Source organism: Ciona robusta, chromosome 4 (assembly GCF_009617815.1).
Source record: "Ciona robusta chromosome 4, ASM961781v2".
Classification (NCBI taxonomy): Eukaryota; Metazoa; Chordata; class Ascidiacea; order Phlebobranchia; family Cionidae; genus Ciona; species Ciona robusta.
The window spans coordinates 5,993,160-6,009,134 of NC_143238.1; the positions used below are offsets into that span (position 1 = coordinate 5,993,160).

The window sequence follows — 15,975 nt, forward strand, 5'->3', positions numbered from 1 at the left end:
TTTTAAAAAAACGAAACGCACATCTGATTTATGTACTACATAATCTCTCGTTTATGCCTTTATTAGTTCTATGGTCTGCAGTAAAGCTTATACCGTATAATCGTATTTATTACCTACCGCATTACCGGTTTCGGAAAGAAGATCTGAGAACTGACCCGGCCAATCCCAGAAGTCAACCATGCATAACGTTTTCCGCAAAGATAGATATCCCGCACCTGAGACACGAGACAGGAAAATTGCACAGGCGTGCGTTTAGTTGGTAAGCCTCTGGGCATCGGTCGTTTTCATGACTCTCACGTTAACTTGTAGCAAATACGTTATTTGATGATCCGTAAGAGCATGTACTCGCTCGATAGACTCGTGTATCATCGTCGTAATCGTGTTGTTCATACCGCCTTAGGTGGGGAAATATGTTGTAAAATGTAGGGCGGAGAAATCGACACATCAGCAGTCTGCACACCCATAGTCGCGTTTAATAACTCACTTCAACATTTTTTAAACGATTGTGAAGTTATGATACACAGGCACACATATAGTTTTTGGTAATAGGTGGTTCGATTGTCACTAATTTATGGTATAAGTCAGAGTCCATAAGTTAGTTTGCAAGCTATTTCGAATGCTTGCCGCGGACTTCTACTAAAAAATGACACTTACGGCTTCGAAATAGCTTACAAAGTAACGCTTGCTCCAATTTATCGAGTGTGTTTAAAAAAATCTGCTAAATTAACCTTTTGACGAACACCAGGGTAACATAGGATAGCAACTTTTATTCCGAAGTTATAACACGTGATTCGCCGTTTAAAAATATCCTGTCGAAACATACTCTAGACCTAGACCACGGCCCACTAGAGATATAGCAGATTGGTTTTGCACATATTTCGCTTAATATTCTTTAATTTAATGTAAAAATTGCTATCCGAGACACAAAAACTCAAATTCTAACCACTGGAGACCCGCGTTTAGTGGGGAGTAATAAGCGAAAAGGACGCATGGTAATATCAGAGCAAGCGTAATGTTACAAGCAATTCGTGTATCCATAAACTTGTAAAAGAATAACGTCTATTTCCGCCGGTTCATTCAGAAAAATAGGACTTTTAGGTTTGCCAGATTAATTTAAATATAAAACAGAAATGCTCGAAGAGGCGTTTGAAGCTATTCGTAGTGGTTTTCCACTCGTTTTGCTTGCCGTCGTGCCAGCAATGGTTTTGATAATTTCTCCAATTGCCGTCGTGGATGCCGCTCATGAATTTACCGTCTATAGAATGCAACAATATGATTTACAAGGAAATTCCTATGGTATGCAATGTATCTAATTATTAGGGCATAACATTTCACATGGACATTTGTCACATTTATATACGTTTCTTTGGTTACAGTTATAAAATAAAAATCTTATTTATCCTTAAGTTATAACACTGGTTTTCTGATCCTTCGAGGTTGTCTGAATAATTTTGCCACTAAATTACGTACACCATTATTAAAGAAGGGTGTTGAGTGTATGAAACAGACACCCCTGTTATAAAGACTGTCATTGCGCCACCACAGTCATTCTTTTAATCACTCTAACCTGAAACACAATAACAGGTTGCAAGAGTGCAGCGATCAGTGCCGAAGCAAGAACCATTGACTCCTCATCAATTGCACGAAAATGTGTTTTACTTCGAGCTGATGAAGTAGCTCATGGAAAATACCTTGAAGTCCTGGACCGAGGTCCAAGCTCCGTTGTAATATTGCTGCAAAGTAATATGTCCAAGGAGGAGGTACAGGTGGGTGGTGTTGCATTCTTTGAATGAGTGAATGAAAGTGGGATACGTAACTTATTTATCTATGTAACTTATGGCGCGGCTACAGCAGTTGTTACAACGCGATGTTGCGTTTCATACACGTTGTGTCCGCTTACCTTGTATTTAACTTTGTGGGTGGTTCTTGTGTTTAGGCCAGAATTGGCCCATTATCCCAACACCCACGACTTTTCTTTGTATACCAACTTTAATTATTGTAATCTTTTTTTACAGAGGTTCATTTCATTTGAAGCAGAGCTATTGGCTCTCGAGTCCAACATACCTGTCTACTTTGCTTATGAGAACGAAGATTTGAAAGATGTGTACAGCCGGGTATGTGGCTTCATATTTGTGTATTATATTAAAGTGTTTATTTGTATATTTCATGGAAAATATGTCCAGAGTGTATGCAGAGTATGGCAATTTCTCAACAGGTAAAAAAAGACAGCAGATTTGGCCATTCTTTTCAATCTAGCATGTGTACAACTGCCCTGCTGTTATACACAGGTTCCAAAATTAGTTGACTAACTGTAACAGCAAGTTTTACATTAATAGGTCTCTCATTCAACCAAACAAGAATCTGGATCAGCATTGCAGGCAGTCGTGGACTCTGCTACGTCTGTGGGTTATCAGCTTGTTACTGTGAGTCCACAGAACAAAGCTTTACCAGACCAGAAGTTGGTAAACATACAGGGAGTGTTACATGGACTTGGTGTAGAAGACCAGCTACCTGCTATTGTCCTAGTAGCGCATTATGATTCATTTGGAGTTGCTCCTGTAAGTATCATATCGTTATAAACAATCTATTAAAACTAAATGAACTACCAGCCTCCTGCTGTTTTAAAATGTGCAACCAAGTATTTAGTTTGTACATTTTAGTTCATTAAGTTACAATCCTAGTTAAGCCACTGTCTTTTCTGTTTGTGCCTTTTTTATTTAAGCTGTTATGTTTGTATTGTAACCAGCCAGAAAATCCATGTTTATACACTGAATACACAGTACAGCTTTCCTATACAACCTTAGAGTTACTTGAAATACACTAAAGATAACCTAAAATATTCTTGGGGTAATAGGCCAATCCTGGCCTAAATCGTAGGACATCCCTGGGGGACCTCACCCACATTGCCACATAGAATAGAACCTAAAAGTTAACCCTCAATCATGACTTCTTCATATTAGATGTTATCTACTGGTGCAAACTCCGGTTCAACAGGAGCGGTAGCAATGTTGGAGATTGCTCGTATACTTGGAAAACTTTATTCAAACTCAAGAACCCATCCAAGGTTTGTGTTGTATAGGAGTTCTGTGTGTTAGAACATTTTTCGTTAACTAGTACCTATTATTATTAAAGTTGCAAACAGATTAAAGATGGGCCAGTAATATTTTATTTATGTGTTGGAAAAATAGGTCAACTATAGTCTTAACCTTATTGGCCTTCCCTGTTTGTAAATGCATTGGCAGCAGGGACTAAAAACATTTTTTGCTAGGCTAAAACACATAATGTTATACTGGTTTTAAAAGCAAGTCACTCCAAGCATAAGCTCCTTGTATATAAAATGGCCCAGAAATATTCATAAATCCCATAATTACCACTCTTCCTATCCCAAGATACAATGTCCTCTTCCTTCTATCTGGAGGTGGGAAATTCAACTACCAAGGATCCAGGAAGTGGATTGAAGATGCTGCAGACACAACAGGCTCTTCTTCATTGAGCAACACCAAGCTTGTCCTCTGCATGGAAGCTCTTGGTAGTGAAGATTCAAAGTCACTGCAGATGCATGTGTCAAAACCACCATCCAGCAACAGTGTTGCTCATTCTATGTATTCTTATATGGAGAAGGTGAGATTGGTGTGGATGTGATATTTGAAGCATAGGCACCTAACATGGGTATGCAAGGTATGCATGCATACCCTGAAAAAATAGGGAACTTATGAGTACCCATACAATTTGTATGATACAATTGCCTAAACGATTTACTATTACACACAAAATGTCATAAAATAAACAAAATAAAGTAGTGGTAGTACCATGATCAGCCAAATTCACAATTAAGAGTAAACAAAGAACAGTCCAAGAATTATAAAAACTGTATCCTCACAACTCCCAAAGACCAATGTTAATTGTTAAGACACAATCAGAATATTTGGATACATGCTAAAGGTGAAACGTCTTCTCCTAACCATAGGCGCCGAGTACGCGTAGGCGCGGAGGCGGCGCCTACGTACGAAATAATAGCACGGATGCGGCCTCCGTACACGAATTAAAAAAAAATATGTATTTTTACTAAATTTATTAATATTTTCGTATTGTTCTCATAAAAATATACCATTGCGGTAAAGAAAATCAAATTTAACGACGTGACAATAAGAGAACGGATATTTAGGCATGCGTTGACCGCATGGTACTTGGTCATGCGTTGACCGCATGTGCAGAATCTGTTATATAGCTGTTACGTATGCGTAATTGTCTTATTTACGTCACAATCGTCACTTTGAACATGCGGTAATCATGCTTGGAACAGGTTAGTAACGTTAGTTTAAACCAGGTTCAAACAAACGTTGTTGATCTATCATTGTTAAATGATAAAGGTAGTTAGATTAATATTCATTGTAGATGAAAGTATTCATTGTAGATGGAACAATTCTTTACTTGATCGCAAACGTTCAACTTCAAACCTGTTTTCAAGCTCCCGCTGGCTAAATAATCAAGGGGACAATCGCTATTATGACGGACACAATCAACGTGTGAATTACTATTATCTCGTAATTAATTACCTGGTCAAACAATCGCTATTATGATGCAATGAATCCACGTGTGAATCCCTACTATTTCGTAATAACTATGCTGCTTGGCTGAGGAAAACATCGTAAATATACAGCAGTGCTACTTGTGTCTTGTGGAACATATTTAGGTTGTTTATTACCGCCTACATTGTTTAGAAACTTTAGAGTAGGATAATATCGTCTGTTTAGCCCGTTGGTTGTTCTTCATTTTCCAAGTAGCTAACATTGAATGTGTTGCTTTGCCTTTGTACGACGACGCGCGAAAAGGCTAAACTACGACGCACGTGGACGTTAAACTACGACGCACGTGGACGTTAAACTACGACGCACATGGACGTTAAACTATGACGCACGTAAAGGTCAAGTAGAAAGCACGTCGCCTCGAACGAACGATTTATATATCGGTCAATCTTGCAAATACGCACGGGGAAAGGATCAACGCGTAACACTAACGTCCAGCGTTGAGCAAGCGTAAAATAACGTCAATGAAACGCCGAAGTGTTATGACGTCACGATTGTGTTACGTCATAATAGGCTCCGCCTCTGCACTACATTTCAAAACTCGGCGCCTATGCTCCTAACCTACTATATACTGTTTTATACAGGCAGTTGAAAGCCACCCTGATTATGAAATGTCGATGGTTCATAAGAAGATCCGATTATCATCAGACTCGTTGTCATGGGAACATGAAAGATTCTCCATACGTAGATTACATGCGGCAACTTTGTCATCTCTTGCTGAGCATACAGTGAGTATTAATCTGGTGTCTGGAAATAAAAAGTAGTTCTATACATCAGTGCTCTTTAAGCGGGTGCAACATAGCCACTTTCCTACAGTTTTTTATATAAATTCTATATTTGCATAACTGGGAATCGAGAAACGTCATTAGTTTTACGTTAAACTTAAAGTAATCAGGGGTGCATGAGTTCGTCACAACAACTTTAGGGGTTCACCAACCCAAAAAAGATTGAAGAGCACTGCTATACATATTACATACATAACTACAGAAAGGTTGGCTGTGTCATGGTAAATAATTTTTTAGTATATCATTTGGCGTAAAAAAAAACAATGTGTATTCCAACGTTTTGTCTGCCATCCATGAAAAATTCACATTTCTTAATAAAACGTCAAAAATACACATGTTTTATACCAGATAAGCTTATAAAAGATTGTTTACATTATGCCTGGTAGCAGAAGTAACAGAATAATTATCATGTAATATGTATTATGTTGTACAGGACCCTGCAAGACGCTCCATTCTGGATACCAAGGATCAAGTTTCAGTTGACAATCTGGTTCGAAATATTGGAATTATTACAGATTCCCTGATACGGCAGTTATACAACATCTCGCATGTGAGTTATTATATTTAACACTGGTTGTTATAAAGTAGGAGATATTAATATTCGATCCAAATTACATAAATATGGGAACTTATTATTATTAATAAATTGGTGAATCAACACACCAGAAATACCGCATGCAAGTTATATTTAACACGGGTTGTTATGAAGCGAATTAGCAGCTATTAATATTACTTTAATCTAAATTACCTAAAAATTATGAATTTTAACCACTTTTGGTACCAAAATCCCGTAGTTTTTTAAAACAATTCAGAATGTTTCAAGTTGAGACAAACTTTGATATGCTGGTGCTGCATTTTCCAAATAGTTTTTTTTATTGGCAGAATGACACATTTGATCTGATGACTGGAGACTTATCCGTGCAACGTGACAAAGTTCAATCATGGCTTGAATTCCTGTCATCACAAGCTAGGCCAGCTCAGGTATTTTGGCAGAACAAATTTGCCGGAAGTTTATATTCAGATCTGCAATAGCTTAATGTTTTAATGCTGCTCACTCCTAAAATTCTTTTAAAAAAAGAGTAAAAAAGATCAACAATGGGTGAAAGTTGCCCACACGGAAATTCCTCTGGGCGACTTGTTAAGTTTGAAATTAACGTTGGTTCCTCTACACCAGGTAATGGGAGAGGATCATGCCGTGGTCACTGCGTTAGCTACAGAGCTAAGCAATCATGTGAGGGGTGTGCAAAAGGTTGCTTTCAAGGCAGACAAAAGGTATTGATATTGAATTTATCATTTCTAAACTTTTTTGTTATTCCTAATTGGCAGAGACTGAAAAAAGAAATACTTATAAGTCCGTGGTTTTTAAACTGTGATATGACACCCTGGTATATCACTTAGTTCTCAAAGTCTTCGCATGCTGCCTGTTTTTTATTGTACCAATATGAATATATACAACTTCGGTAATAAACCTTGTTCGGAAATTCCTGTGTTACTGGTCTGCAATAAGTCCAGCAAAGGTTTCTTAAGGCCTTGCAAAAAACAGTTTTAGAACTGCTGCTACTAGCAAGTAACAATTACCATTCTCAATGGGCCAAGGACTCTGTTTCTTAAAGATAGTTATTTTTTCAGAGATCCCGAGTTCATGTTCTACGATGGATTATCGTTCCAGATGAGTGCTTCCATTGTACGATCCGCTGTATTTGATCTCTATGTGACGGTCCTCGTTGCTGGTTACATTACAACAATTTACTTCTTCGTGATGGTGAGTATTATAAAAAAAACTGTTTTGTGATTATTTTTACCAGTTTAGGCAGTCTTCTGTGTTACAACATCTTCAGCTGGTATATTTAATTTTCCCGAAGCAAGTATTTAACGGGAGATTATTCATAAGAGTTTTTCAGGGTGCTGTTAAAGCAAATGTTTTAGATTTTTTTATTAAAAATTGGAATCTTCAAAAATTTCATTTCGTAAAGCTGCTGAAATCAGAAATCCCATATGTTTGTATAAGAATCAATTGATATCAATATATAAAACGATGTTAAAATATATATCAATATTTTCACAGAAATTCAACCTCTTTCTTTCCATGGTGAAAAAGGTAGGAGCTTTTCAAAAGATAAAGGTTCACTGAGCTTAGTTATCTGAGTAAGATACAAATGACAGCCAAGACTTTACACCATTGAGCTAAGTTGTAGTTTTCTGCAGCCTAGTCCAAAAAAAACAATTTAAACATCAGTTTTGTATCTATGTTTGTGCATGCGTTTGAAATGTTTCGTCCATTTTGCAACAAAAATTGTTTTAGAGTCTGCTTTGTGCACAAAACGCCAAACAAAGTCTGACCAACTGTGCATATGTTCAACAACTCACTGTCTCTTTGTGCTAATTTGTTAGGTTGTTTCAAATTTTACCGTCTATGCACAATAGGGGTATTGTAGATGGTTAAGTTTCTGTTTTCCTCCTATACCAACCATGGCGTACAATAAGCAGTAATTTGTTGCGAATTTTTATTCAATATGTTATTTAATTAAACAATTCAGATTGAAATCTAACGTGTAACCCAATTTTTCTTAATTGCAAGCAATACTCTCACTACCAATAAACGAATGTTAAGACCCAATCTCTTATATTCAGACCACACCTGCTATATATACATTACCCTTCAAGCTATAATCCCACACACAATGGTCAAATAATACATAGGATTAACAATGTCAACATTGGGTTAGGAATCCAAGGTTTAGCTCTGTTTATCAGCCACCTATATAATCCACATAACAACCATCAGTGTGTTTAAACACCTCAATAGCACAGCCTACTTTTACTTGCGTACTTTGTCACAATGCCTAATTACTTGGCGTTGTGTAAATGTGGATAGTAAGCTTTGTGTATTCCGTTAGAAGAGTGCACTTGCCCCTTTGAAGTGCCGGCTGTACTTTAAAGGGCAAGCTCTTAACTTAGTCTTGTGCCTCAGCCAGAAATGCTCAAGAGTTTCTAATTTAAGCAGAAATAAAGGGTGTTTAATTGAAACAGTAACTGATTCTACAGTATGTCTTGTGCCACAGCCAGAAATCCGCATAAGTTTTAAAATCAAGCCGTCAATAGAATGTATAATTGATACATTGACGAAATGTATAATTTTTCGTATCATTTTCCGTTTGTGTTGAATTTCTCTGAACCATTTCCAACCCAGTGTAGTATAATAGGCAGCTGACAATGGAGACTGGTGGCTTCTTGTTTCCAATTGTATTGTCTGCTTGAAAATGATTTGAGGACAAAAGAGAGAGCTGATGTATAAGTCGTTGTCATTCCTCCAAATCAACAAAGTAGTCTTGATATTTATAGCAACATCTGAAGTCTGTACTTGACAAGGTGGAATTGTTATGGCAGCAAAAAAAGTGAGGTACAAGACAATAGAATTTAGCAATAAAGTGTTGTGATTCGATAAATGATCGTTTTACAGTAGATGATCAGTTTTGGGAAGAAATGGACATAGTAGTAACAGACAAGGTACAATTGTTTACAAGTTCTAAGAAGAAATATTATTCCTGGTAAAAACAGCAGAATATGTTTAACTGAGATATTCCACTAAAATTCAGTAATGTATCTGTTTTTTTTAACATAGGCATGTACTTTGCTGCAGTGTTTTATTAGGTGTTTACAAAATGAGAATCGATCGTTCTGTACCAGAAGACAAGAGAACAGGAGTGTCCGTATATTATAATGATTATAAGAAAAGGCTGTCCGTTGATTGCGCAAGACCAATTCATAATTCTGGATATAGAATAAATAGACCACACCCACCCAAGGTAAGATGCGGATTTTTATGTCTGATAATTTGGACAACCCAGTACTGACCACTGGGTTAAAGCAATTGCTGTTAAGTGTCTCACCTAATGACATATATGCCCACAATGGTACCAGCAGTGGGCCTTGAATCTGGTATCATCGACATCGAGTTATAGGCAGGCGTGTTAACCACTTAGCCGCAGACGAGATGTGTTACCTTACCCTAGTGGTTTCCAACCCAGGATGGCATCGTGAGAGACAACATGTAAAAGTTAGATTTGTTTATAGAAACATGCATCTTATTATACCTGCGTTATAGAAAGTTTAAAAGTTTCATTATGCCAGGAACTTATTTATGCTTATTTAATAACCGAATTAATGTTAAGTTAAATCACTCAATCGGTGCGCGCAATATTGTTTTTTTAATAATGATGCAAGATTTTTGGTTTATGTTTTTATTTGTTCTTTTGTTTAACGATAAGACAATAAGATCATGTTAAGTCATCTAAATTCTCTAAATAGTTTTTCCAGGGCAATATGATAGGTCTTACTTTTACACAGCCATGTACACAAAGTTTAGTGTCAACAGTGGCTTTAAATACGGGCAATGTATCGAACACAAGTTACCATGGATATGTGGGTCTTTAGTAACCAGATATGACATACATAGCCGCACATTATGACACCATGTTTACTGTAAACAAATGATAAAAAAGGCGATTTGACCTAAACGAACCTGGTTTTCCTATAATAGAAAAAAAAATGTTTACGTTTCAACGTGTTTTCCAAGATGTTTCATCATTAATTTGACTCCAAAGTATATATCGCCCAGATTGCTACCAGGCTTGATATGTTTTGATTGTTTTTAAAGACATTTTTTTGGAATAAAAATTTAGGTCTATTTTAATGAGTTAGGCAATAAAATAAATAGTTGTATGGAATTTTTAAAAAGGCATTTGAGATAGAAGGAAGCTGCATATAATGATATAGTTTACAAACTTTTAGGAAAGATCTGGTAACTAAGTGGTTAGGCTGAAAGATACCAGGTTCAATGCTTGATACTGATATGGTTTACAGTGTATGCGGACGTTGCTCCAACTCAATGGTCACTAATGGCCTGTATCACTCTGCATTGGGGTAATGGGCCAACTCCTAAGATGAACCCATGGCATACAACATTGCAGGGCCTTACCCACATAGAAATAGAAGCTTGTTGTATAAATGTCAACATGGCTCCAGGCTGGGTGTTAAAACCATTTACCACAACGTTTTAAGAAGTTGCTTCGGCCACACAAAGGAACCATATATATCTATTTCTATAACCAAATGTTTCTATTTACCTTTTTTATTACAGAATTTCCTTGACCCTCACCCTTCTATAAGTGACCAGGGCTTGCAATTTCAAACTCACTTAAGAAAAGCAGTGCGAAGATACGTGGATAATTTGTATGTGAAAGCAGAAGAGAATCCGCCTGACAGGAGTTATAACCCACAACCTGCATTTAGTGTCAACCAGTCATATAGAGATTCACCAGATACACCTTTAACTGCAGGAGGTAATACCAAGCAACACTGCTCAGTGGTTAAGCACTTGCAATGTAATCAAGAAATAGTATGTTAAGTGTTTGGCACTGCTTGGCTATGCGTCTTTGTTCAAGACACTTAAGGATATTGCTTCAATAAAAAACAAAGACATAGAAACTAACAGCAAAAACACTCTAATAAAATATTCCAGAAAAAATAACACTTAGAAAGTTTAAAGTACTAAAATTGATCTAGAACCCTAATCCTATTTTATTTCAAACTTATCTTTATTTTATGCTTAAACCCATTAAATCTATTTATAAATTCAGGAGAATCCAGTTTATTTAAAATTGTTAATCAAGTTATATTTCTCATAGCAAACTACAAAAAGTCACCTCAGTTTTACCCCTGCAATCAAACACTAAACGTTTCATCTTATCCTCTGAACATAGTTGGAAGAAGTTGTTCTGCCCAACCTGCTAACTCAATTAAGGCAGAGAGGCAGCCACCTCTTTATTTACAAGGGGAAAGCAAAAGAGACAGTGAGTCCCCTTTATTATATTCCATGACCTCTTTTGATATTCAAGTGATATTAAAAGTATTGTGTTTCTATGTTGTAACTTAAAGGTAGGACTCTGGAACTTGTGAGCTACCTTTAAAGGAAGGTAACCTTCAGTGGGTGTCCCCTTTGTACGCCCATACAAACCATTTGTATTGTGCTCTTGTGTATGCCACACTCACAAAGGGCAATCTGTAATTGTACACTACCCTTTCATATAATGTGCTTATGCTTATCATTAGCCGGTTATTCAATGTGAATGTGAATGATACAGTAGCCAAGCAAGACGAAAGCAGAGATTCAGGTCTATAAGAATTAAGTCTAAACATGCATAGTGTGCAAGAGACAAAGGCTAAATTGCACTATGAAAAGTCAGAATCCAGTGTTGACCAGGTACAAAAATCTTTTAAAATGTTACTACAGTGTTGCCAGCTGTTAGGTTAGTGCAGTGGTGACCAAAATGAAGCCAAAATCCCACCCTGAAATGATGAGATGGAAACTGCTGAGGGGAATGCCGCAAGTGTCACCTCATGTTGTGGAAGCAGCAAAGAAAATGGCACCGGAAAAGCTGTGGCCGCTTATTGGTAGAAAGTTAAACAGGATTCTATTTATAAAAAGCAAAATGGGCAAACTTTGGCTTAAATCATAAGTTCTATGGCATGCCGTACTGTAGGACCTCAAGTCTACCGTTACAAAGTACAATTTAAGTACAATGTCCGGCGCCGTGGCGTAGTGGTTAGCGCGCCTGCCTCTAACCCAGAGGTAATGGGTTCAAGGCTCGTCGCTGCTACCATTGTGGACGTATGTGTCCTTGAGCAAGACACTTAACGACAATTGCTCCAACCCAGTGGTCACTAATGGGTTGTCCAAATTATCAGCCATACATAAAAATGAAAAAAAATAAATAAAAAAATAATCACCCACAAAGTAACATACTTGGTAACTCGTAAGCTGGCGCGAGGTGCACACCCGTGTTATAACGACTGTCGTTTTCCGGCCACGCGAGGATAAAGTAAGTTACATTCATTCATTCATTCATTCAATTTATTGCATAGGACATAGGAGTGGGTAGGGTTCTTCTGTTGGGCACTTGCGCCATAGGGTTTAGGCTGAACAAAATTAAACCTAATAGATTCAAAATTCCCATTGATATTTTTGTCCCAAACACTAAATGTTACTTGATATTTTTGTCCCAAACACTAAATGTTACTTTTTTTACAGGATCAGTAAGAATAAACGAGGAAATCCGGGAAAGTTCGAAGCTTAAAGTTACCAAGCCACAAAAAGGGTCTTGGCAAGCGCCATCCTCTCCTTTGCCAAATCGTTTACAACCCCACTGGGTTAGGTAAGTTTGCCCGTTTGCTACAAAACAAGTACATTGGAAAATCAAGAGTCAAATACATGGATGGTAAAACAGTTTGCTTTGGCCTCTTTGGGTTAAAAACTATTGCAATAATTCTTTTAAGTTTTGGTTTACCAATCCATTATAACGGGTATATATATATTGTTTTAGGTGGTAGCCAGTTTTTATCTCAAAATGTTCCTTAATCTTACTGATACACACAGTGTTAGTTTTGATCAAAAAAATGTAAATTCGTGTCCAAATTAAAATTCACAGAAAATACTGCATTACCATGAGATGATATGTATAATCCAAAAACTAACATTGATTATCCACAAACACTTTTTCTACTTTGCTCCACAGTCAAAGCAAACCAAAAAATAAGCGAATCTCTTCAGCTCCACCCGGTGTTAATGGATACACACATTACATTCAACAACCGAAACGAAACATGCAGAAACATTCGGATGATATGACTGCAAAGATGGAAAAATGGGCCAGTGGTGCAAGCAACTATGGTGTGTACACTTTTAATAAAATTTAATGTTGTTTTTGTTTTTTTCTGTCGCTTTTGTTTGTTTTTTTTTAACTAACCACTGGAGTCTAGTGACTAGACCCTGACAACTAACCACCAACCTCTAACACTTTCCACTAGCCTTATCTGTAGCGTATCGGAGGATTCTTCACTATAATGCCTAATATTCCCATATTTTACAGAAAAACAAGTCATTTACAACATGCTTGCGCAAGTCAGGCCAAACAATACCCACTCACCTAGCACTCCATGCACTTTCAACCAAGACGGCGCCGATCAATTCGTTGAAGCCAACGTACCGTCACCAGAATACAACCAGCCATATGAACAGTATCCATCATTAACCGATTACAGCAAACGGAAGAAGCGAAACGTACATTCGGCTCCAATCAAGAAAATGGGAGGTATGGAATTACCTTAATAATATATGAGGTCTAGTCTCATTCTTTAACACATTCCCTAATGTCTGGCCGCATCTAAATGTAATATATGTAAAAACGATGTTTTTATCTACAACTGTTATCACTTGTGTGCATTCTCAAAACCGCGTTAAAATTCGAATACAGTCACGTGTTTTACGTCATAAGTCAAGGGTCAAGTTTAAAGGTAAAAGCTAAAATAATAAAAAATAATAATTTTCTTGAATTTTATCTTCGATATTGTATTTAAAGGTCCAAAAAAAGTAACGTTACGTCACAGGTTTAGTTACGTCATCAACCCAGCACCCACCACGTGACCAACGGATTTACAGGTTAAAAGGTCAAGACACCAGAGTCGACCCATCTCCAGAAGAAGAGAGGCATTTGAATGGATACATGAACCAACTACAGTGAGTTACACACTGCATATTAACAGTGGTCCTTAAAACGTAAATGGATATATAGCTTTTTATTCTGCTATAGCCATTAAGAGTATTCGGCTTAGTACGCCTTGTGTGTTGGGCTGTGGGCTAGAGTTGGTCCTTTACCTGATTTAGGTACTTTTAGAACAGTGATGTGTTTTTATTAATGGTCCAGCTCTGGCCTAAATCCGATGTACCAGGCCAGCTTCGCCGTAGGACGTTATCCATATAGAATAGACAATACAATAATGACTGCATATAGGGTATAAAAGTCGAGGCTCGCATTACGCATGCGTCTAGGCTGTTTGGAAAACGTTGCTTGTCTCTACTGATGCAATTACATTCTACAGACAAAGTCAATTCCATCAATCGAAAACAGATCGAAAGTACGCGAGGGTTCCGATGCATACTTATATGCCTCGACATTCGACTGGCGCTCAGGACTACCAGGTATTGATATGGTTCATATTTGGATAATTTATATACGTACGGTGGTCAGCCTTCAGCCCAGAGTTAGTGGGTTCGAGGCTCGCTACCGCTACCATTGTGGGCGTCTGTCCTTGGAAAAGACACTTAACCGCAATGCATCCATTCATCCAGCACTATATAAAAAGGGACAAAAATATTGTTTTTAAAGGTCTAGTATGTATAGGCCAGATTAAGTATTTTTCCGCAGAGTTATAAATTGACCGAAACCTTTATTTTGGCAGTGCAAGGTGAGCTTTTTTCAATCGGTACGCTCTCCATTCAAAAACCATTTCGTCATCCATCCTGATTTTACATCGGAGACTGTAAAGAAACGAAAGCCGTGCAGTCACACAATCACGCATTTCCGTTACTAATAACTATGATCAGTTTCGTATCTGGCACTGATCTGGTGCTTATAAAGTTGGACGACTCTCGTAACGAAAAAACAGTCAGGATTAAGTGCTGTACGAAACACGAAAAAAATACAGATCCTTGGAAGTACCACAATTATCTCTGACTATTCGATGGACATAATTTTTGTTTGTTACTTGTAGCACTTGACCCAACTGTTATATGGTTACCTTTTTACTGCGCAAGTGAGATTTCATTATACCTGTAACGTTATTTCACAACACTCGTGTATAAATTCATCGCAATCTGTTTGTTTAAGTCAGTATTGGGTTTACCTACCGTGAATATGCGGCTGCCTGCGCTTTAGTGCAAATTATATTAGGCTTCGGTTAGTTCTCTGTACTTAATTTAATTTTTTGTGTCATCTAATAAAATTTAACTTAATGCGAACTGGTGTTTTAAGAAACTTTTGTGTTTTAGTAGGATTGGAGGAGATAAGACACCTTTAGCACATAAGATCCCAATATTTTCTCATCATATTTTAAACAATTAGCAACGCTTTTTTAGAGTTGTGGGCTATTTGTTTATATAATTCTATAAATATTCTTTTTTTGCTATCAAATGGGGCGAGAAATTAGAATGACGGCACGTCCCATTTTCCCCACTCCACAGTATGTCCCTCATACCAATTACATTAAATACACCCAGGGTATAACAAAATAATCGAACGTGTTTTAAAAGAAAATTACCAACGAAATATGCATTGTATAATATCTCAACACGGTGGGTCCATGGTCGCATTAAATCCATATTAAGATATCCCATATTGAATATCGACTAAACTGATGATGCACCTGCTTTCATAAACCGCTATATTGATTGTATTCGCCCACCATAGAATAGGCTGAACAATACAAAACAGCACTGGGCCTATGGACACTGAGTGTATATATTCTTGCGTGGCGGGCAAGTTTCTAAGTTATATACGGGAGTCCTATTTCGTACACCTTATTTTAGTCCAACAAAGCGAATTGAATACGTATTTAAAACCATAAAAAAAAAACATAAAAGAAACAAATGCACAAAAAATGTTTCCCTAATAGGCAAATATTACTTGTGTCCATTGCTTTTAATTTTGTGTTACTTTTAAATCTGTTTCGCCTACGTGACCAACATATTCCCCAGAAGCTGTTTCCCT

General features: G+C 37.2%; 2 protein-coding genes and 1 long non-coding RNA gene across 4 annotated transcripts; 2 read left to right on the plus strand and 1 right to left on the minus strand.

Moving 5' to 3' along the window:
- The first annotated feature begins 1,028 nt into the window (after nt 1-1,028).
- On the plus strand, nt 1,029-7,988 carry LOC149737085 (BOS complex subunit ncln-like). Its single transcript, XM_089876281.1, has 12 exons — nt 1,029-1,296; nt 1,585-1,766; nt 2,016-2,114; nt 2,337-2,558; nt 2,961-3,064; nt 3,390-3,621; nt 5,171-5,314; nt 5,805-5,921; nt 6,254-6,352; nt 6,546-6,643; nt 7,001-7,133; nt 7,437-7,988. Exons 1-12 carry the CDS (start codon nt 1,131-1,133, stop codon nt 7,500-7,502), a joined length of 1,662 nt encoding a protein of 553 aa, XP_089732407.1. The 5' UTR covers nt 1,029-1,130; the 3' UTR covers nt 7,503-7,988.
- On the minus strand, nt 5,199-11,213 carry LOC149737086 (uncharacterized). The gene is made up of 3 exons (XR_016384878.1): nt 11,077-11,213; nt 10,498-10,653; nt 5,199-5,333 (listed from the first exon to the last, which is right to left on the minus strand). It is a non-coding gene; the product is annotated as an uncharacterized LOC149737086 (long non-coding RNA).
- LOC149737087 (uncharacterized) lies at nt 8,137-15,227 on the plus strand. 2 transcript variants are annotated; one of them, XM_089876286.1, is made up of 9 exons: nt 8,137-9,177; nt 10,512-10,713; nt 11,059-11,223; nt 12,462-12,585; nt 12,946-13,100; nt 13,300-13,521; nt 13,817-13,946; nt 14,309-14,408; nt 14,669-15,227. In XM_089876286.1, the coding sequence occupies exons 1-9, from the start codon at nt 9,034-9,036 to the stop codon at nt 14,798-14,800; spliced, it is 1,374 nt and encodes a 457-aa protein (XP_089732412.1). In that variant the 5' UTR covers nt 8,137-9,033; the 3' UTR covers nt 14,801-15,227. The 2 variants fall into 2 exon arrangements, with proteins under 2 accessions (XP_089732412.1, XP_089732411.1); XM_089876285.1 differs by lacking the exon at nt 8,137-9,177 and having other exon boundaries at nt 9,194-10,713.
- The last annotated feature ends 748 nt before the right edge of the window (nt 15,228-15,975 follow it).

Excerpts from the sequence above, each read along its gene's own strand:
- LOC149737085 (XM_089876281.1), top strand. The coding sequence starts at position 1,131 with ATGCTCGAAGAGGCGTTTGAAGCTATTCGTAGTGGTTTTCCACTCGTT. Across the intron at positions 2,559-2,960 it reads ATTCATTTGGAGTTGCTCCT|ATGTTATCTACTGGTGCAAA; the intron begins GTAAGTATCATA and ends TCTTCATATTAG. Across the intron at positions 5,315-5,804 it reads CATCTCTTGCTGAGCATACA|GACCCTGCAAGACGCTCCAT; the intron begins GTGAGTATTAAT and ends TATGTTGTACAG.
- LOC149737087 (XM_089876285.1), top strand. The coding sequence starts at position 10,323 with ATGGCATACAACATTGCAGGGCCTTACCCACATAGAAATAGAAGCTTG. Across the intron at positions 13,101-13,299 it reads CAGTGGTGCAAGCAACTATG|AAAAACAAGTCATTTACAAC; the intron begins GTGTGTACACTT and ends CATATTTTACAG. Across the intron at positions 13,947-14,308 it reads GGATACATGAACCAACTACA|ACAAAGTCAATTCCATCAAT; the intron begins GTGAGTTACACA and ends TACATTCTACAG.